The sequence below is a fragment of the Oenanthe melanoleuca genome, chromosome 3 (genome assembly GCF_029582105.1).
Source record: "Oenanthe melanoleuca isolate GR-GAL-2019-014 chromosome 3, OMel1.0, whole genome shotgun sequence".
Classification (NCBI taxonomy): domain Eukaryota; kingdom Metazoa; phylum Chordata; class Aves; order Passeriformes; family Muscicapidae; genus Oenanthe; species Oenanthe melanoleuca.
In genome coordinates, this window is record NC_079336.1 from 762,313 (window position 1) to 784,719 (window position 22,407).

General features: G+C 51.3%; 1 protein-coding gene and 1 pseudogene across 3 annotated transcripts; both read left to right on the forward strand.

Moving 5' to 3' along the window:
- The first annotated feature begins 150 nt into the window (after positions 1–150).
- HADHB (hydroxyacyl-CoA dehydrogenase trifunctional multienzyme complex subunit beta) lies at positions 151–14,809 on the forward strand. Of its 3 annotated transcripts, none has more exons than XM_056488951.1 (16): positions 151–236; positions 1,644–1,902; positions 2,229–2,270; positions 3,145–3,241; positions 4,219–4,263; positions 5,080–5,179; positions 6,304–6,391; positions 7,141–7,328; positions 9,139–9,319; positions 10,443–10,564; positions 12,110–12,189; positions 12,268–12,315; positions 12,607–12,694; positions 12,769–12,843; positions 13,518–13,682; positions 14,252–14,809. In XM_056488951.1, the coding sequence occupies exons 2-16, from the start codon at positions 1,836–1,838 to the stop codon at positions 14,285–14,287; spliced, it is 1,422 nt and encodes a 473-aa protein (XP_056344926.1). In that variant the 5' UTR covers positions 151–236; positions 1,644–1,835; the 3' UTR covers positions 14,288–14,809. The 3 variants fall into 3 exon arrangements, with proteins under 3 accessions (XP_056344926.1, XP_056344928.1, XP_056344927.1); XM_056488953.1 differs by having other exon boundaries at positions 161–224; XM_056488952.1 differs by having other exon boundaries at positions 207–319.
- A 1,004-nt stretch (positions 14,810–15,813) lies between these two features.
- Positions 15,814–19,243, forward strand: LOC130250955 (sterile alpha motif domain-containing protein 10-like; annotated as a pseudogene).
- Positions 19,244–22,407: the final 3,164 nt, after the last annotated feature.

Here is a 22,407-nt window from a genome sequence, read left to right on the forward strand (position 1 = left end):
TCTCACCGCCGCCAGCACGCTGATCACCCCTGTATCACCGATCTCCGCGGTGTCTCGGGTGTTTTAAACCACACCGAGCGGGAGCGGAGTGCGGGAGAGGCCGGGGAGATGCTGCGGGGAGGCTGTGGAGGGGCGGTGCGGATCAGGCGTGCGGCGGGCAGCCCGGAGGGTGGAGGGGGAGCGGGGCCCTTGCTGAGTGGCGGCGCTCGCGGCGGCAGAGACGGGTGAGGGCCGAGGTGAGCGGCGGCAGCGGCCGCGGCTGACGGGAGGGACAGGGCGGTCAGGGCGGGCAAGGACTCTGTCCTGGGCTGCGGGAAGGGTGAGAGGAGCCGGGAGTCGGTCCCGGGGAAAAGAAATGGGGGTTAGGGGTAGGCGGCTCGGGGGTGGAGCAGAGGATCGGGGGTCGGCGCTCAGTGCGCGGGGGAAAAATGAAAGGAGTCCGGAGCTCGGTCCCAGATGGAGGGGGAGCAGTGAGGGAAGTCGGGGGTCGGTCCCAGATGGAGGGGGAGCAGTGAGGGGAGTCGGGGGGTTCATTCCAGATGGAGGGGGGAGACGTGAGGGGAGTCAGGGATCGGTCGGGGCGGGCTGGGAGACGGTGAGGAAGGCCCGAGGGGGTCGGTCCGGATGGATGAAGCGATTAAGGGGTCGGTACTGAGGGGGTGAGGGGGTTTTGGGGGCGCCTCAGGAAGAATTTGTGTATTTGGGGTGTAGCAGGTGGGCGGTGCTGCGGTATGAAAGGTCAGGGGTGTGTGGAAATGGGAAGGGAGTAAGGGCTGTTGTGGATTATCCCGAGCTGAAAGAAATCCGTGAGGATCAGGGAGTGCAGCTCAGCTGTGGAATCCAGGCAAATCCTGCAGCCTCTATGAGGAGCTTTGTCCTTGTGATTAGGGGTGCTAGGGGAGCTCTGGCTGCTAAAAATGAGGAGGTTTGGGACGTTTTGGGGGGCAGGAACGGGAGGGAGAAACTTTCATCAGCTGGGCAGGGAAAATGTAGGGAAAAGCTTCAATCAGGTGTGGGGAGGGAGGTTGGCACAGGTGGAGGAGGAGCAGAATGCCTTGGAAAGGTCTGGTTTTGGCACCTTTGTTGGTAGGAGGAGCCTGGCTCTGGTTTGTGAGCTGGGAATGGAGGAATGCTGCAGCTGGGAGGTGTCAAAGGGGGTGACTGGCAGCTTGTGCTGAGTTTTGGGGAGCTGTAGAGGGCTGGGTTTGGGACTGTGGGTACTTCTGTGGCCCTCCATGGAAAAGCTTTGTGCTTGGGAGAGAAAGTGCTAGGATTTGAACCCTCAAAGTGTGACAGAGGGGGATGAACTTTGGTGTGGATCAACCAAAGAGCTGTGAGGGCCATCCTGAGCCCTGGGCAATAAAACCTGCAAATGAGGGTTTGTTTATAGGGAAACTCGATTTGGGAATGAACTCTGGGGAAGCTGCAGAGGGATTTTTGGGGGTGGAGGACATGAACTGGCTCTGTTTGCCTCGGGGATGCACAGCAGGGGTTAACAAGGGGCAGGGGTGCCAAGGACACTGCGTCAGGAGGTGCTGCTGGCAGCAGGGCTGCCTGGGCACTGGGACAATTTTCCAGTGGGAAGTAGTGGAGCAGTTCCTGGGAGGGAATTGAGAAGCTCACTGGGCACTATTTATTCACAGCCACATCCACAACCCAGGCTCCTCCTGCTCTGTCTCTGCGTGGTGGGAGGTGATTCCCTGTGCTGCTGCTGCTGCCCTTGGGGTGTGTGCCCCTCAGTTCCTGGCTCTGTGTGAGGCAGGCAGGCTGCTTCCCTTGGGATTGCTCCACACAGAGCAGCTTGGAGTGAGCCCAGCCTGTCCCTAGACTCCAGAATGAGTTCCATGCTGAGCTCTGCCCTGCGGAACCTGCCCGTGTCCTCAGCCTGGGCTGCCGGGGCCTGTGAGTACCTTTGGCTTTCCCTGGTTGGAGTGCTGGGTTTGGAATGCGTGCTGGGGTCTGAATCTGCCCTGTCCTCACTTTTAAAAGGCTGACAATGTTTGTTTTTTAATCTCTAATTATATTGTTGCCTTGCTTGTCCTTTCCCCTCATCATATGGGGAAGAGTCTTGAGTTAACAGCAAGTGTGTTGAGTTTCTGAACAGAATAAACCACCCAACACCCCACAGGTGTCTTACAGTGACATTATTTGCTTTGTTAACCCTTCTTGCAGAGACTAGAACTGTTTCTGACATTTTTTGGAATTTGTTCCCCTTTCTTATTTTCCAGTTGCTCGATCATTCAGCTGCTCCTCACAGTTCCAAACTGCAGGTGAGAGGAAAACCTCAGGAATCAGTGGGTCTGTGGTGAGGGGAAAACCTCAGGAATCAGTGGGTCTGTGCTAGACAAGGCTCTTTTAGAAGCTGCCTCCCTTTCCCAGAGTCTAGTTCCACGTAAATCTTAGAAATAGTACAGAAGGCAGAGTGGGTCAGGTGTTCCTGAAAAGCTGCAAGCAGGGAAAGCTTCAGGCAAACCAGTGTTTGCAGCAGAGTTCTCTTATTCTCTGAGTGGCCTGGCTCCCAGCAGCCATTCCCAGTCTGCCTCTTATTCCCTGCAGCCATTCCCAGCTTTTAGTCACAGTCCACAGTGAGTGGTTGGGGTGATCCATGCTCTGGGTTCACTGTGGGGGTTGTTCAGGTGACTCATGCTTTGGGATTTTGGGAACAGGCCTGGACAGCAGCTCCTTTGGGCTTTGGGAAGAGCCTGAAGGAATCTCCAGACAGTGCTGGAGTTTCATCCTGGCACTGGCCTATGGAGTGATGCTGGATCATGATATCCCTTGTCTTGAGCTTCTCTCACTGGGGAGAGAGTTTCTTCCCACTAGGAAGAAATTCTTGGCTGTGAGGCTGATGAGGCATAGGCCCCATCCCTGGAAGTGTTCCAGGCCTGGCTGAATGGAGCTTGGAGCAACCTGGGGTAGTGGGAGGTGTCCTTACCATGGCAGGGGGTGGCACTGGATGAGCTTTAAGGGGCCTTCCTACCCAAACTATTCCATGATTCCAGCATTCCCACTCTGGTGTCCTACCTTCCCTGCATTTTGCTTATGCACCAAAAAGAGAACAATCTGCTTTATTTTGTAGACATTTTTGCAGGATCTATATGAAAATTGCTGATATTCTTGTCACCATCACTTCTCTCTTCACAGCTCAGCCCAAGACTAAGAAGACCTTGGGCAAAACTGGGGTGAAGAATGTGGTGGTGGTGGAGGGTGTCCGCATTCCCTTCCTGCAGTCTGGCACCACGTGAGTATCAGAGAGGAGTAAAGCACAGAAAACACCCCCTGACTCGGGTAATCCTCACTCTTCCTGTGAAAAACCTCACTTCCTCATTTTAATGTAGTTATTCTTGGGCATCAAGGCTCAGGAGGTGCCCTGAGTTGGGCTGCTGCAGTTATTCCAGTTTATTTAGTGCAAAAATGTGGTTTGAAGTGTGTAGGAATTCTGGGAAGAGTAAGGATTTGTGGAGCATGTCTGGAGGAAGCAGTAGGAGAATCTACAGCAGATGAAGCAACGAGTTTCACAAAACTGGCAGGACAGGGGCCAAGAATCTGCTCTGGGCTCTTGCTGGATTGTTGTGCACCAAGTGCACAGCTGAGCTAGAGCCACACCTGACTGTCAGGGTGGAGAAGGGATTTTTTATCTGATCCCTGCTGCTTTTCTCTGGGTTTAGTGCAGTGACTGGTGCCAGCCTGGGAGAGCTGGGGGTGCTCAGTGGAGAGGAGAAGGGTCCAGGGAGAGCTCAGAGCCCCTGGCAGGGCCTGAAGGGGCTGCAGGAGAGCTGGAGAGGGACTGGGGACAAGGATGGAGGGACAGGAGCCAGGGAATGGCTCCCACTGCCAGAGGGCAGGGCTGGGTGGGATCCTGGGCAGGAATTGTTCCTGGCAGGGTGGGCAGGGCTGGCACAGGGTGACAGAGCAGCTGTGGCTGCCCCTGGATCCCTGGCAGTGCCAAGGCCAGGCTGGACACTGGGGCTGGAGCAATGGGATAGTGGGAGTGTCCCCATGGCAGGGGTGGCACTGGATGAGATTTAGTGTCTCTTCCAACCCAAACCAACCTGTCATTCCTTGAAATGTTTGCTCAGAAGCACAGTGGAGCATTTCTGGTCCACCCCCAGTTCTTGCTGCTCCTCTGTTCTCACAGGAGAGTTCTGTCCTGATTTCTGTGTGAGAATTCTGCACTGATTCCTCACACCTCTGAGTTTCTTCCTTTTCACCTTCCAGGTATGCTGATCTGATGCCACATGACTTAGCCAGAGCAGCACTGCAGTAAGTAAATGGAACACTGGAAGGGCTCAGAATCCTTGTTAAGCTGCTGAGCTTTCAGGGTTGCAGCTCAGGTGCTTTATTTTTCCTGGCCTCCCTCCTTTAAGTAGGACTTTCAGTAGGTTTGTTTCAAAGAGATGGTGGTGGTGACAAATTGTAATGAATTTGATTCCCAGCTGTAGTTTTCCAGACACAGAGATCAAAGCTGCTGTTGAGCTGTGCTCACATCTGGTGGGAAAAACAACCTGGGCAACACAGAGGAAATTAGATGACAACAAGGATATTTAGCTAATTCTGCAATCTTTCTGTTCTGAGGGTCATGAGCAGTGGGTTTGTTTTGAGAGGCAGAGCAAAGTGCTGTGGAGAAGAGAGAAGGTTTGGAGAAGCCTGGGGGTGGCTGGACCATCCCTGGCAGTGTCCCAGGCCAGGCTGGACAGGGCTGGGAGCACCTGGGACACTGGGAGGTGTCCCTGCCATGCCAGGAGTGGCACTGGATGAGCTTTGAGGTCCCTTCCCACCCAAACCATTCTGGGATTGGATGATTTTTTGAGCCATTCTGTGAAAGGAGGGGAGTAAGGGCTATAAAGTAATAGCTTTAATGAAGTTCTGTAATGATTTGTAGTGAAATCATCACCAGGATTGTTTGCAGCCCATAATCACCTACACTGCCCACATGCACAGGAGATTTCTTCTGAGGGGGGGACAGAAGCTGAGGCTCTGTTGTTGCCTTGTTCTCCAGCCAAGCTGGCAGGAAGAGGATGTTGGAGAGGTTTTTTATTTATGTGATGCAAATTCTTTTTGTTTTGATCCTCTCCTCAGGGGCCTGCTGACCCGGACCAGTGTCCCCAGGGATGTTGTTGATTACATTGTTTATGGCACAGTTATCCAGGAGGTGAAAACCAGTAATGTTGCCAGAGAGGTGGGTTCTGTGCAGCCTTTCCCTGGGGCTCTGATTTCTGCAACTGCTCTGAAGCAAATCCTTGCTAAAAATGAATTCCCAGTATTATTGTTTGTTTATACATTATTTGAGAGTATGAAATAGTTGTCTGTTAAATGAGTTCCTTAGATTATAAGGAAAATTACTTTGTGTTTCTCTGCTTCTAGAAATCTTGCAGTTTTAATCTAGCATAGTTTTTTACCAAATTTTCACATTTCAATGCTGTGAAGCCTGTGCCTGAGTCTTCCCTGCAAGGGAGGGTTTTGTTGAGGATTGCTGATCCCTCTGCTCCTAAATACCAGTTGGATTGAACAGTGGCTTTCCTCCTTTGGAGGGGCAGAGTGAGCTGTGAGGGTTTGCTTTGTTGTGGTATTTATGCATTTATTTGAGTTGGCTGCTCAGACACAGCATTCACAGGATTTGAAGCAGAGCAGCTTTGGAACCTTTGTTCCACCAGCCAGAAAACACAATTCCTGTATTATCCAGAGCCTCTGGAGTCATGTGAGAGGCAGACTTTGCTAACCTGGAGCCTCTGCTGTGCTCTGCACCTGGATAAATCCATGATGTAACCTGGGCTCCCTGTGCAGCCTCAGCCTCGTGAGTGCAAGGCCTGCCTTTGGTCACCTGCCAGTCAGATGGGCCTGCAGGGTAATTTTAACTTGGGAACAACTGCTGAACTTTCAACTAGTTGGCCACATCCCAAGTAGAGAAGGTCTCTGGGCTGCTCAGATGAGTCACTGCTCTGCAGTTTGCTGCTCCCTTGTGCTGAGTGGTCTAAGTCACTCCTTTCACACATTGCCTTTGCCAGTAAGGTGAGGCAAAAATGATGTTGAGTTGGAGGCTCTTTTGATGTGTTTTTTTTTAAATGTGAGCAGTGTGATTGGTTTGTCTCTTTATTAAAAAATGTGGAGGGGCAGTGACTGTTCTCAGTACAGCCACGAGCAGCCACCTCAGCTCCTGCTCCCCAGTCTGGGGAGGGGAAGAGCTGCTGCCATAATGAACTGGATGAGATTCTGTCTTCAGCTCCACCTGGCAAGGTGTGCTGGGCAGGGGCAGCTCTGGCCTGGGAGCAGGTTTAGGTTTAACAGCCACTCTTGTTGTTGTAGGCTGCCTTGGGAGCAGGGTTCTCTGACAAAACTCCAGCCCACACCGTCACCATGGCCTGCATTTCCTCAAACCAGGCCATGACCACAGGTATGTGGGCAGGAAGGACAAGCTGTGGGGTTCAGAGGGAGCTTGGGAATTCTTTCACAGCCCTTATTCAGCTTGCACTGCTTGTGAATGTAAAAAACCAACTGAAGAAATGCTGGAATGGAAGGAAAAATTGAGTTCTTTAGAAAAGGAGCCTCAGGGACCTTGTGGCTCTGCACAACTCCCTGCCAGGAGGGGACAGCCAGGGGGGGTCGGGCTGTGCTGCCAGGGAACAGGGACAGGACAAGGGGAAATGGGCTCAGGCTGGGCCAGGGCAGGCTCAGGTTGGACAGCAGCAGCAATTTCTCCATGGAAAGGGTGCTCAGGGAGGTTTGGAGTGCCCATCCCTGGAGGTGGATGTGGCACTCAGGGCTCTGGGCTGGGGACAAGATGAGGATCAGGCACAGCTTGGATTTGATGGGCTGGGAGGGATTTTCCAGCCTCAGGGATTCTGTGGAAGTTTTTTTAGCCAACAAAACACAACATGAACTGAGTGTCTGCTGTAGGCTTGCAGCAGCATCTCTGCCCAGTGTCTGTGTTTATTTGGGAGGTCAAGACTGACCATGGTGAGAAGGAGCTGAGGAAGGAGCAACTTTTTATCTCCAGCCACCGGGGCTGTCCTCCGTGTGACAAGGACAAGTGGCAGCCAAGTGGCAGCAGCTGATGCTGTGTCACATGAGGGGCTGGAGGAGGGCAGGCAGGGCTGTGCCAGGGCTCAGTGGCCCTGCTCTGGCAGTGTCCCTGTCCCACAGGCGTGGGGATGATTGCAGCTGGCCAGTGTGACGTGGTGGTGGCCGGCGGCGTGGAGCTCATGTCCGACGTCCCCATCCGCCACAGCAGGAAGATGAGGAAGACCATGCTGACCCTGAACAGAGCCAAGACCCTGGGCCAGAAACTGTCCCTCATTTCCAAAATTCGCCCTGACTACTTTGCTCCCGAGGTATTATTTGTTTTTCAGGCATTTAGGTGTTTGAAAGGTGTGAACAGGTAATATTTTTGGCCTCGATGGAGAGGATTTGAGATGGGTCAGGTGGCTCCTGATAATCCATCTCTCTCCTCTGCTTTGGACTCAAACACTGATGAATGCATCTCACAGCATTTGGGACTCTGCTTTTTCTTTCCACATGTAAACCCAACTTGGTGCAAAACCTCCTTCTGCAACTCCTGGACAAACTTTGGTGCACATGACAGAACTAGGAGTTTTTTCCCCGTAAATATAAAATTTATTCTGAAGTGTCAGAAGAATTCTAGGGTCAGAGGAATTTTACTAGATAATAGAAGTAACCCCCTTAGTATTAGGCAGGAATATATGAGTTTAATTAATGCATCTTAAATATGCCTTATGATTTCTGTTCCTGGCCAAACCCTGCCAGGGGCTGGATGTGTTCAGCTCCCCTGAGAGCATCCACAGATGTCAGGAGCAGAGTGAAGCACTGCTCTGTCCTGGGATGGAAAGGGGCAGCACTTCCCTCCTTCCCACCCTGAGCTCTTCACAAGGAAGCTGCATCCATGTCATTGCCTTAAGTGTGAGTGCAGCTCAAGTGTGACAGAGCTGACATCCCAAATCCACATAAGATAGGAAAATTTCAGACTTGAATGCATGCAGGAATTTCCTGTGGAAGAACTAAAACTAAGCCAAAATCACCTCTGGGCTCTGCTTTTGGATGAGGAGTGTCTGACAGCAGGTTTGAGGTCCCAGGATGGAGTGTTTGAGCTGAACCCAAAAGGTCTGCTCACCCTTTGTCATGGAGTCCCTGTTAAATGCACAGGCAGCTGCTCTCACAGCTCTGTGATGAAGAGAACACAGTTCTGGAACCCCTGGAGTAAACAGCAGTCTGGCCCTCTTTTTTTTTTTTCCCAGAATCTTGGAAAGGGAAGATTTCTCTGACACATTTGAGTGTGTTGTGCTCTGGTTGCTGTGTGTTAATTGTGTAGCTCTGAATTAACAAAGGGCCTCCCTCTGATGTGGGCTCAGCTCTGTGTGCTCCCAGGAGGTTTTTTTTTTAACCTGTGCTTTTTCCCTCTCTGGTTGCAGCTCCCAGCTGTGAGACCATGGGGCATTCTGCTTCCCTCTGACTGTGGGCTCAGCTCTGTGTGCTCCCAGGAGTTTATTTTTTTTTTTTAACCTGTGCTGATTTTTCCCTCCCTGGCTGCAGCTGCCAGCTGTAGAAGACATCTCCACCAGTGGGACCATGGGACACTCTCCTCAACTCCCTGACAGGAGGGGACAGCCAGGAGGGTCAGGCTCTGCTCCCAGGGAACAGGGAACAGGACAAGACAGGGAAATGGGCTCAGGGCAGGCTCAGGTTGGACATCTGCAGGAATTTCTCCATGGAAAGGGTGGACTGTACTGACTTTCCCTCCCTGGCTGCAGTCTGTGTGCTCCCAGAAGGGTTTATTTTAACCTGTGCTGTCTGCAGCTGCCAGCTGTGGCAGGGTTCTCCACCAGTGAGACCATGGGGCACTCTGGCTGTGGGGCTCAGCCCTGTGTGCCCCCAGAAGGGTTTATTTTAACCTGTGCTGTTTGCAGCTGCCAGCTGTGGCAGAGTTCTCCACCAGTGAGACCATGGGGCACTCTGGCTGTGGGGCTCAGCCCTGTGTGCCCCCAGAAGGGTTTATTTTAACCTGTGCTGTCTGCAGCTGCCAGCTGTGGCAGAGTTCTCCACCAGTGAGACCATGGGGCACTCTGGCTGTGGGGCTCAGCCCTGTGTGCTCTCAGAAGGGTTTATTTTAACCTGTGCTGTCTGCAGCTGCCAGCTGTGGCAGAGTTCTCCACCAGTGAGACCATGGGGCACTCTGCTGACCGCCTGGCCGCCGCCTTCGGCGTGTCCCGCCTGGAGCAGGATGAGTACGCGCTGCGCTCCCACTCGCTGGCCAAGAAAGCCCAGGATGAGGGGCTGCTGCAGGATGTGGTGCCCTTCAAAGTGCCAGGTGACAGTGCCACTGGGCCACAGCCAGCCCTGCTCGCTGCTGGCAGCAGTTCTGGGGGGCTGGGTGGGTTTTAGCAGGGTCTGTTTGTGCCTGGAAAGCTGCCGGTGGAGGGTTTTGTTTGTAACTGGGATATCTGAATGTGTGAGCACACAGCCATGGAATGGTTTGGGTGGGAAGGGACATCAAAGATCACCCAGTTCCAGCCCTGACACCTTCCACTGTCCCAGGCTGCTCCAAGCCCCATCTGACCTGGCCTTGGACACTCCCAGGGGCAGCCTGGAGCTTTTCTGGGAATTTTCTGGGAATTCCATCCCAACTTCTCCCCACCTTCCCAGGGAATAATTCCTTCCCAATATCCCACCTAACCCTGCTCTCTGTCATGTTGGCCCCCTCTGTCATATCTTTACATATCCAAATTGTTCCTTGCCCACCCCACATCTGTGCTAATGAGCTGACAGAACAAGGAAAAGCAGGACAGTTGGACATGGAATCCCCTTGCTTTTCTACCTGGCAAGAGAAACCACCTTTACACCCCAGAATATCAACAACAAACACCAAACCAAACAAAACCCCAGCCTGGTATCTCAGGTGCTGCAGGGGAAGAGCTGGAATGTGGCAGGTTCCAGTTCACCAAACTCCTCACTGAGAGGTGAAACAGTTTTGGGAGAAGCTTTGAGCTGTCCTGGTGTCCCCCTCACCCCCAGGAGCAGAATTTGCTGCAATACCTGTTCATTTGGGAGCTCTAATTGGCATCCTGGAGAAATTCCCCTTGTAGATCCATGGTTCCATGTGATCTTTATTATACAATTGGTATTTTTTTTTAACAGGCTTATTTAGCAGTTAGCATAGTTGCAGATGGATATATTTGGGTTTTCCCAGTGCTCTTTATCCCTCAGACTCAGCACATAAACTGATTTAAGCCTAGTTCTCCATTTAGGCTTTTTAACCTAAATTTAAATTCTTTTCTCTACTGGGTTTCCCATGTGGTAATTTTTCCTTCCACTAGACAGATGGCAGCACTACAATTTTCTGTTGTTTTTTTTTTCTACCTGGATTCTTGATGATGAAATCCTTGTGCATTGCTGATTTTTGTAATTTAAATGTACTTTTTTTCCTCCATCAGGCAAAGACACAGTTACCAAGGACAACGGGATCCGGCCGTCCTCCTTGGAGCAGATGGGAAAACTGAAACCAGCATTTGTCAAACCCTTTGGAACAGTCACAGCAGCCAACTCCTCCTTCCTGGTAATTGCTGTTCCCAGCACTGGCAGCCAGAGGGGAGAGCTGTCCCCATGACCCTCTGCCTCCCTTACCTGGTATAATCTGGGAAATGAGTTTTTAATATCATCTGTTTCCAGATTTTCCAGGGTTATTTTGGAATTCAGTTGTAATCTGCTGAATTTGGGTATTGGATTGTTTAATTTTAAAATCCATAACAAAACCCCTGAAGTTTTGGGATGTCTGACCTGATTGTTTCTCTAGAGCTGCTTCATGAGGGTCAATCCTTTAAAGGCCCATGTGGGGATTTTTTCCCAGCATGGGATTGGTCACGTTGTATAACTGAAGTCAGTAGGTTTAGTGTGAACTTCTCACAATCATGGAATGGTTTGGGTTGGAAGGGACCTTAAATCTCATCCAGTCCCACCCCCCTGCCATGGCAGGGACACCTCCCACTGTCCCAGGTTGCTCCAAGCCCCTTCCAACACTTCCAGGGATCCAGTGGCAGCCACAGCTCTGGAGGGACAGGACACAGGGAATGGCTTCCTACTGGGAAAGGGGAAATTTGGGTGGGATACTGGGAAGGAATTCTTGGCTCTGAGAGTGGGGAAGCCCTGGCACAGGGTGACAGAGCAGCTGTGGCTGCCCCTGGATCCCTGGCAGTGCCCAAGGCCAGGCTGGATGGGTCTTGTGATACCTGGAAATAAAACACAAACTTTTCCACACAATGTTAGAATAACAATGTAAAAGCAAACCTTTCCTTGAAAGCCTTCAGGTACAGAATATGGCAAAAATCCACATCCTGAATTAGGTTTGTACCATTTAATACAAGATAGTGCAATTAGAATATCCAGCCAATATTGTCCAATTAGAGGAGCAGTTGATTAAGTAACTCCCCACTGGCTTCTGCCCCATGGGAGCTCTCCTCCCCATCTCCTCCCCTGCCTTTATCATGGCTGTGATTATGTGGTGCAAAATAAAAAGTCCCTGGAGAAGTAACAGGCAAGACTAAACAACATCTTAGGGATACATCAATAAGAGTTTGTTTGCTGCAGGAAAGAAAGCTGGAGAAGTATTGAAGTTACACCTGAGCATTTCAGTCTACAAAGCTACAAATCCATGAAGAATACATAAAAAAGAGCCCTGGGAGCAGCCTGGGTTAGTGGGAGATTTAAGGTTCCTTCCAACCCAAAGCATTCCAAGATTTGATGTGCCAAACCCACCATGCTCATTTTTTGATGTGGTTTCTGGAATTATTCTCAGTTCTGGATGGAGCTGGGAGGACAGCTGAGTGTTTGGGATGACCAGCTTGTCCCAGGCCTAGCAGGGCTTTGAGGCACCTCTGTCCTGGGTGAAAGCAGGGGAATTGTTCATGTGAGCTGTAAGGAAATGCTTCAGCAGTGTGAGTGCTGCATCATTATTGATCAGCCACCCCTGCAGCCACTCAGTGCTTTGGCCCTGTCATGGTGGGTGTCTGGGGGCTGTGCTGCTGCTCAGGCTCTCTCTGAGGGCTGTTTGTGTCAGGGTGTGCAGCTCCTTCACCCCTCCCTCCCTGCTCTCTGCCTGTTCCAGACTGACGGAGCGTCGGCGATGCTGATCATGTCTGAGGAGAAGGCCCTGGCCATGGGATACAAACCAAAGGCCTACCTGAGGTAGGAGGGGCTGCTCCACTGGCCTCTGCTCCTGCTTCCCTCTCCTCTCCCAGCACTGACAGCCCTTTTCCTGCACAGGGATTTCGTGTACGTGTCCCAGGATCCCAAGGACCAGCTGCTGCTGGGGTAGGTGGAGATGGGGAGCATCCCCCCACAGCCCCTGCTCCCTCAACAGCCTTCTCTTGCCACGGGGTGCCTTTGGGAAGATGTGGCATCTCCTCAGGCTTTCAGGATGTGGGAGAGCAGGAACACCTCAAGCATTGCTGGGGCACCTCAGAATAATTCTGGGAGCTGTGCTTCCCTTGGAGAGGGATGGGCGGGGCTGGGCCACGAGCCCAGAGAGAAGGATGTGACTGGAGAAAGGGGGATGGTGCTGACAGGGAGCACAGATGCAAGATTGGTGTGTCTCTCCTTCAGCCCCACCTATGCCACTCCCAAAGTGCTGGAGAAGGCCGGGCTCACCCTGAATGACATCGATGTCTTTGAGTTCCACGAGGCTTTTGCTGTAAGTGCTCTAAACCTGGGGTGCTTCCCTGGAGCCTTGGGTCATTACCAATGTCACCCTCTCCTCCCCTGCAGGGGCAGATCCTGGCTAACCTGAAAGCCATGGATTCAGATTGGTTTGCACAGAACTACATGGGCAGAAAGTCAAAGGTAAGGCACAGTCAGGACATTTTCCTCCTTGTCCTGCCCCTCCAGGCCCTTGTCTCCTCTCCAGCTTTCCTGGAGCCCCCTGTAGGCACTGTAAGGGGCTCTGAGCTCTCCCTGGATCCTTCTCCAGGTGAGCACCCCCAGCTCTCCCAGCCTGGCTCCAGAGCAGAGGGGCTCCAGCCCTGCAGCAGCTCTGTGGCCTCATCTGGATCTGCTTTGCTCTCCAGTTCAGTTAAACTTTGGGGTTCCTGGGCTCCCTCCTGGCAGCAGCTGAGCTCTGGCTCTGTCCTGTGAGGAGCAGTGATGCTCCTTGAGCTTGGGTTAGCAAATCCCAATTTAAGGAGTTTCTCTGGGATGCTATTCCCGTTGTCAGCAGGAGGTGGAGATCCAGAGCCACGATCCTCTTAGAGGAGGGAATTAGGAGCAGTGTGAGGGCTCAGTCCTTGCACAGTGCAGGGCTTCCCTGAGGGGCTGCAGTGAGGCAGGAACTCCTTTGGGGTGGTTTTATCCCCTCATCACCCACCTGGATGTGCCATCCTGTAGGTTTGGTGTTGGGATTTGGTGGCATGACCCCTTTCCAGCCAGTGTAATACATGAGGATATATAATATAATATGAAGATGTATATGATATGAGGATGGGGTGTGTCCCTCAGCATGTCCCTTTGTGTCCCTGCAGGTTGGAGCCCCTCCCCTGGACAAGTTCAACACCTGGGGGGGCTCCCTGTCCCTGGGCCACCCCTTTGGGGCCACTGGCTGCCGCCTGGTGATCACTGCTGCCCACAGGCTGAAGAAGGAGGGGGGACAGTATGGCCTGGTGGCTGCCTGTGCTGCAGGAGGGCAGGTAATGGTGCAGGGCTGATCCTGCTGGGACTGCAGTCCTGCCTGGTTACCCCAGCTCTGGGTGTTCAGAGCTGCCTCAGGCACCTCTGTGTGCCCCCATCACCACTCAGTGCTGTCCCTGTTCCCTGGGACCCCCCTGGCTGTCCCCTCCTGGCAGGGAGCTGTGCAGAGCCACAAGGTCCCCCTGAGGCTCCTTCTCTCCAGGCTGAGCCCCTTTCCCAGCTCCCTCAGCCTCTCCTGGGGCTCCAGCCCCTTCCCCAGCTCCGTTCCCTTCCCTGGACTCGCTGCAGCCCCTCCAGGGCTCTCCTGTCAGGAGGGGCCCAGAGCTGCCCCCAGCACTGGAGGTGTCCCAGCAGTGCCAGCACAGGGGACAGGCACTGCCCTGGCCCTGCTGCCACCCCAGAGCTGGCACAGCCCAGGGGCCACTGGCCTCCTGCCCACCTGAGCTCATGTCCAGCCACTGTGGCTCATGTTCTTGATGCTGTGCCTGGGAGCTGGGTCTGTGTCTGTAATTAGTCTCATCTCTGTTAATGAGCCATTTCTGTGAAGTTTTGTCTCTCTCTGTTGCAGGGACACGCCATGATTGTGGAGCTTTACCCCCAGTAACAGCCCTGGGAGTGTTGTGCCTCAGCCTGTGCCTGGCAATGCCATTTCAATGCACTAATAAATCCTACACCCAATCCTTCTTGGAGAGGGCATTTGTGGCCTTTATCAATCCCTTGTAGCTACTCAGCCAGTAATTTTTATCTAATGAGCTCTATTCCACTTCCAGGAGAGGAGCAGTTAATGTGGCTCTGAGTCTCTGCAGGTTCCTTGTCACTGTCTGATCCCTCTGGTAACTCTTCAGGATTTCTCCCACTGGGGAACAAAAATTATTCCAAAGCTCTCTATGGGGAATAAAGTTTGGAGATGAGGAGAAGGTTAAGCAGTGGAAGTGGGTGGGCTGAGAGGGGAGGTAATGCTGTGGGGAGGAGCAGATTTTTGGGGCAGCAGGTTCAGTCCCAGGGGCTGAGCTGGGCTCTGAGGGGGCAGTTTGCCCCATGCTGTCCAAATACTGTTGGAATGAACAAATTGCATCTGACAAGTGAATGTTGCTGATAGAACTGCAATAAATTCAGATAAAACCCAGTTCTGGCTGTTTTCTTTGCCTCCCTTCACCTGAAATGCTTTGGGGACTGTTCTGTGGTGGTGGCTTTCAGCTGACACCAGGTGTTGGCTCTCTGAAATCATGGAATCACAACTGCTGAGTGGGCAGTGGCTTTTAAAGGTCACCTAATCCACCCCTGCCATGGGGACACCTCCCACTGTCCCACTGTCCCAGCCCCAGTGTCCAGCCTGGCCTTGGGCACTGCCAGGGATCCAGGGGCAGCCACAGCTGCTCTGTCACCCTGTGCCAGCCCTGCCCACCCTGCCAGGGAACAATTCCTGCCCAGGATCCCACCCAGCCCTGCCCTCTGGCAGTGGGAGCCATTCCCTGGCTCCTGTCCCTCCATCCTTGTCCCCAGTCCCTCTCCAGCTCTCCTGCAGCCCCTTCAGGCCCTGCCAGGGGCTCTGAGCTGTTGATAAATGTGCAGGGCTGTCTCTCTCCCAGGCACTGGGGAAGATGAGACAGTTGTTCTTTTGTTTAATATCATCGGGGTTTTTTTTCACTTATTTCTCGTGGCTTTATGATGCAGAGGGTGGCAGCTCTTACCTGCCAGGAGAAACCTGAGTTTCTCCTAAAGCACCTCCCAAACTCCTTCGAGTCCTTTTTATGACAGCAGCAGTTTCTGCCACCCACCAGCTGCTGCCCAGCCCTGCTCCGGGGCTCGGCTGAGATAAGGGATGGGCGCAACACCCGGGCCCTCCTGTTCATTCCTCACTGGAAACCTTGTGCAGGAGCACTGCTCCAGGGGGAGAGGGCAACTGCCAGGGCCAGAGAAGGGCCGGGATTGGTTCAGAATCACAGAATCGTTCATTGTGGAAAAGAAAACTGGGATCATCATCGAGTCCAGCCACTCCCCCAGCGCTGCCAAGGCCCCCGCATGTCCGCAAGTGCCACATCCACGCGGCTGTTAAATCCCTCCCGGGCTGGCCGCTCCAGCCCTGCCCCAGTTATTTGGGGGGTTTAACCCCTTCGGGGCTGCGGGGGCAGAGCAGCGCCCTGGGGGGCAGGGCAGGGCTGCAGCCCGTCGGATGTGACTCATCCTGGAGGCTCATCGCGCTCCTCCCCTCTCTCCGGTGTCTCTGCGGTGTCCCCGCCGCCTGCGGGACCCTCGCTGCCATCGGCACCAGCGCGGCTGAGCCGCTCCCGTGAGTCCCGAGCGGCGGGGAAGGTGCTCGGGGCTGGGGGAGCCTCGGCAGAGCTCCCGGTACGGACGGAGCCCCCTCAAGCCCCACTCGGTTCCCGGGGTGCCCAGGGGTCCCTGGTGCCCGGCTGGGCTGATCGGCCCGTTCGGGGCACGCCCGGGGCTGTGCCCGAGGAACCAGCCCGGGGCAAAGGTTCCTCTCGCTCTCCTGGGGCTGGGCACGGAGCCGGAGCGAGGTAGGAGGAGGGGGAATAAGAACGAGAGGGCCACAGGTCCCGGGCGGGTGGTGCCGGTGGCACCGGGGGGCTCAGGGCACGGGAGAGTGACACCGGGGCTGGTGGCACCAGGGGGCTCAGGGCACGGGCGAGTGACACCGGGGCTGGTGGCACCTCGGGGCTCAGGGCACGGGCGAGTGACACCGGGGCTGGTGGCCCCGGCCGCGACCCCCGGGAGCGGCCCTTTGTGCTGGGTTGCACCGAGGAGCGCGACAGCCCCGGCTGTGTGTCCCCAGGAGGGACCGAGGGTCGGTGGTTTGTTTGCCAGGGTGAGGGGTGGGGGGGGGTTCTGTGGCAGCAGGGGGGACCCCTCACTGATGGAGCCCCCGTTTGCAGGGAGCCAGAACTGCCCCCGTGCCCCACATGGAGCTGCCGGCGCAGGACGGGGCTGAGGCAGCCCTGGAGGGGAGCCCCGAGACTGAGGTGAGAGCGGGCAAGGGCTGGGAACACCCCGGGCGCAGTGGGATCCCTGGGAACCCCAGTAATTGAGGAGGGGGGACATCCGTGGGTGGGGATGTGAGACCCCCACAGGTGGAAGTTTGGGGATCCCCACGAGAGAAGGATGCGGGATACCCACAAGCAGAGGATGGGAGAGCCCATGGGTAGGATTTGAGTATCCAGATGTGTGGAGGATGTGAAACCCCACAGGAGGAGGCTCGGGGACCCCCGAGGGTGGGGATTTAAGGGACCCCCATGGACAGGATCCCCACGGGTGAAGGATGTGGGATTCCTATGGATAATTATTCGTGGATCCGCGGGGCTGGAGGATGGGGAACCCCCATAGGCAGGAATTTGGGGACGAGGACGGTGACGAGGGTGCATCCAGCGCAGGGATGGGACCGAGGGCTGCGCTCGGGCTGGGGCGGGGGTACTGCGGCTTCCTCCTCTCCCTCTCCCTCTCCCTCTCCCTCTCCCTCTCCCTCTCCCTCTCCCTCTCCCTCTCCCTCTCCCTCTCCCTCTCCCTCTCCCTCTCCCTCTCCCTCTCCCTCTCCCTCTCCCTCTCCCTCTCCCTCTCCCTCTCCCTCTCTCCTCCCGCGCAGGCAGCGGGGCGCTGGTCGGGGGCCCAGGTGGGCTCCTGGCTGGCGGAGCACGGCGGGGCGGCGGAGCTGGCCCGGGAACACGCCCTGACGGGCCGGGCGCTGCTGCGGCTGAGCGAGGGGTCCCTGCGGCGCATGGGGGTCGCCCCGCGGAGCCGCCGCCGGGAGCTGCTGCGGGAGCTGCTGCGGCTGCGGCTGCGGCACGAGCTGCGGGAGCTGCTGCGGCTGCGGGTGAGCATCGCCCCGGCGGGAGCGGGGAGGGCGGGGATGCACCCCCGGGGACAAACGAGCCTCACTCTTCAACATTTTCAAAAGTTTAGTAAGGGTAAAGCAAAATTCACAGCGCTGCGCGCGCCGCCGTGGCCGATGCACACAGTTAACTATAAAAATTCTTGTTTATTTATGCATTGCATTGGTCATTGTTCGTGTTCGTGATGATTATACACACTCAGACATTCGTTTGTGTTCACATGTCCCCAGAATTCTTTAGCTCAGTTCGACCCCTAACCTCACCTTAGAGTGAGTGCCACAATGCAGAGGTGATTTTGGGAGTTTTGTGTTTTATTCCTTCACAAGGCCCCCTGGTGTGTGGTTTGACAATTATTGATACCTGAAGGGTCAGTTCAAAGTGTCTGGTTCTTTTCAAAGTTATTTTAACAAACAGATGTTTTAGCCACTTTTACAGGTGCTTTCACTCAATTTTAGCCATTTCACTATTGTCAATTAGTTACAAAAATAAAGGCATTAGTTATTAATTCACAATTTCTTCTGTAAAAGTTAATGTTGTAATACACGACACAGTCTCTATTTTAACATTTTATGAGAGCCTAAGGTATAATATATTTATCAAAATAGATAATAATATATATCAATACATGATACATAATATATCTATATATATAATACTATATTTATAAAATACATAATCTACACCAGGATTAGGTATTAACCATAAAAGGCTGACAAATTATATTATATTACATCAAAAGCAGCTAAAAGGTGATTACAATCTATACTGTATCAAATAACTTGGAAAAGTCAATATGATAGCAAAAGCCAATAACTACAGAATTATTTATAACAGTGTCACCTTCCCCCTCTCCCCAGAGTGAAGATGACCCTGTGGATGTCCAGGAACGAAGACAAAGCAGCTGGGACTGAGCAAAAAATGCAGGAATAGTTCTGGAGAAGCCCTGAGATCACTGTGACCCCCCCAAAAATTCCAGGCCCTACCTATAAGGACAGCAGAACCCTAAAAGCCAAATTTGATGCACGAGGCTGGGCAGTTACCCCTAGAACTGATCTGGTGTGAAATAGGGGGTAACAAACATAAAGGCACTCATTGGAGTGCTGAAAAACTTCTGAAAAATTTGCAAAAATCTGTAATTTGGTCTAAAATGGCTCAGATTGTGCAACCAGGAACCCAACAAAGTGTAGTTTGTTAAGGAAACAACCCTAACAAAGATCACAAAATAATGCTGGGAGGCAAAAAATCTGGAAATGTGCTGGGTGAGCATTGGCAGGTTGCTTTTATTGAGTTTGCCTCCTGGTCCTGGTGGTTCCCTTTTCTAAATGGCCACAAACCTCCCTTGTCCCAGCAACCAGGTTAGGGAAGGGACTAAAGTCAAATAATTCCGAGATTGGGGGCACCTTTGGGAATGTCATCAGAGATTCCCACTGTGAGAAACATGGCTCACAATTTAAAATTTTTATAGAAGTTTATTAAGGGATAAAAGGGACAAAATCCAGCGCTGGGGTGTTTTGGTGATCAGCCAAAAAAACACACTGTGAGCTTAAAACAGTGTTCATGATATACTGTTACATTTCAGGGGGTACATGCATATTCATGAGAGTTTATACATATTCAAATATTCCTGTGAGTTTAGGTGTGTAATGAATTTCTGTTTGCTTTTAACCTTTGACTTGTCTGCATGCTCTTTCAGATTAAATCTTTATATTTTATTTTGTTTCATGTTTTTATCCTGTTTTTACACTCTCTGGCAATGAGGAGTCAGTAAATTGGGTTCTGTTTTTTTTTGCTGTTATCTTATCATCCAGATGAGATAGTCCACAAAATGTGAGGAACTACCTAATTATCTTACACTATTCTCTGAGTTAGTTACATGGATAAAAGCATTTTAACATCAGCTAGTCTTTATTTTAATGTTACAGCTTTAGATGTAATATGTTAGTATTATATTTATATATTTTTATAAATATTTATATAAGCTATATGGTACATACACAAGCTGACCATTTATCATAATATATAATATATAACATATAAAATATAACATATAATATATAATATATAACATATAAAATATAACATATAACATATAATATATAATATATAATATATAATATATAATATATCATATATCATATATCATATATCATATATCATATATCATATATCATATATCATATATCATAATCATATCATATATAATATATCATATCATATATAATATATCATATATCATATATAATATATAATATATATTAAAATAATATTGCTATATTATTAGATAATAATAATCATCATCATATATATTATACTAAAAACAGTAAAAAGGAACCACAAATTGCACTATATCAGAATCTTTGTGATCAATAATAACTTGCAAAAACTAACACATAAATGCAAAAGCCAATAACTATATTTAATTATAACACCACAATATTGCAGAAAAGATGCAAGAGCTTAGGAAAGCTTTGGGAATAACTTTGGATCTTCACACTCCTTATAGGCCCCAGCCTAGTGGCAAAGTGGAGTGAGGGAATTACACAATTAAATTGAAATTGGGTAAAATATGTCAGGAAACTCCTTCATCTGGGTCCAAGCCCCACCTGCTGCTCTACTTCAAATTCAGAATTCACCAGGGGCACCAGCAAGATCAGCCCCTGTGAGCTGCTCTCCTACCAAGTGTCACACTGCAGGAAACATTCACATAAAAAGGGGTAGATTTGAATAATTTCCTCATTTCTCTCAGTAAAACCTGCCAGGATTTGCAGTAGAGATCCCCAGACTGGTGGGATTGAACACAAGGGCACAACTTCCACCCAGGAGATTGGATCTGCTGGAATGACTGGGGAGCTGCTCCACTCCAGCCAAGCTGGAAGGAACCTTTCCTATCACATTTTATTTTCCTTTTTCGGCCAGAATAGGGATTAAAGGAGCGAGACAGAATTTCTTGTTTGGACTCAGATGTTTATTAATTCTTATCTGTGTTACAGTGAGTTCTACAGCACTCCAAGCTAACAAGCTAAAACCAGAAATGTCTCTCTCTCTCTACAAGGCCTTTTAAAGCCAAACTGTCCAACTAAGAACAGACACCTAAATTATTTTTACTTTTAACCCAATAAACAATCACCCATGGCCCACAAAGTGGAATTTTCTATCCAATTACAAAATACCACCCAAATCTGTGAAGAAGAAGGTGAAGAAGAAGACCAAAACCTCTGCCCTAAAACCTCCATCTTGCTTTCTATATATTGCTATATTCTAAAACCTTAAATGCTGAATTTTCCACCATGTGTTATCACACACTTCTATTCAAACTATGCACCCATAATCCCAGTTCTATCATTTAATTTTGGAAGCCTTCTCCACAGCCTCAGGCCAAAAGCAGTGCTCTCTTGGGGGTCAGTACCTGTCAGCACAGAAAGTTCCAAACTCCCAGTTTCCAGGGTTCCAACACTTTCCAAGCACTGCTGACAACTTTTACTTCCTTGAAACTGGACACAGCAAAATTTGGGATACATTGCTCCAGAATTAAAAGGGCTGAAGCCCTTTGGGAAGTCAGGAGCTTGCCACAACCTGTTTTACAAAACCAGATGGCACAAGCCTTGTTTTAGCATCTCAAGGAGGAAAAAAGCCTCAGGCTCTGCCAAGCTCCTGCTGCCTTTCATGGAACCATAAATTCATAAAGTTGGAAAGAACCTCCAAAATCCTAAGTCCACCTCCCACCAAAATATTTTTCACCCCAAACCAGGCAGCAGCAGTTTCACTTTCACACTCTGCTGGAAAATCTGATTTACACGAAAGCAGGAGCTGCTCTCTCACTGCCCTGATAAAAGGAGAAGCAGCTCCCTCCAAAAGAGCCAGGGCTGGGTGGACTGTGCTGGAATTCTCCCATCCTGGGAGCTGTGGGACTGGAAGGAGAGGGGAGCTGGTTCTGCTGCCTTTCATGGAATCATGGAATTATTAAGGTTGGAAAAGACCTCCAACATCCTCAAGTTCATCTCTCACCAAAATATTTTTCACCCCAAACCAGGCAGCAGCAGTTTCACTTTCACTCTGCTTCAGGAAAACAGGATTTTCAATAATGCAGTATTTGTTCTCTCACTGCCCTGATAAAAGGAGAAGCAGCTCCCTCCAAAACAGCCAGGGCTGGGTGGACTGTGCTGGAATTCTCCCATCCTGGGATCTGTAGGACATGGAAGGAGAGGGGAGCTGGTTCTGCTGCCTTTCATGGCATCATAGAACTGTTAAGGTTGGAAAAGACCTCCAACATCCTCAAGTCCATCTCTCACCAAAATATTTTTCATCCCAAACCAGGCAGCAGCAGTTTCACTTTCACACTGCTGCAGGAAAACACGATTTACAGGAGAACATGATTTACAGGAAAGCAGTAGTTGCTCTGTCCCTGCCCCCATAACATGGAAAGCAGCTCCCTACAGAAGAACCAGGCTGGATGGGCTGTGCTGGACTTCTCCCACCCCAGGAGCTGCAAGACATGGAAATAGAAGGTGGCTGCTTCTGCTGCCTTTCATGGAATCATAGAATCATTGAGGCTGGAGAAGACATCCATCATCCTCAAGTGCATTGTGGAGGCCCAGGAGCCTGCTGGGGATATAGCAACCCAACTACCCTGGAAATCTTAAAACTCCAGGGGCACCTCACCATTTGAGGCAGAGAAGTACATTCAGAAAGCTTCCACTCCAGAATCCTTTGCTCTATTATACAGAGCAAATTATTATTATCAATTACTATTACGTAGATAAGTCTAACTGAAATCATATTTAGATCCTCCCCAATTCCAGAATGTTCTTGGTTTCCTGCTCTGCCATTGGCTTCCCTGTTCTCACTTCTCCACCCCCACATTCGTGTTGGTCGTTTC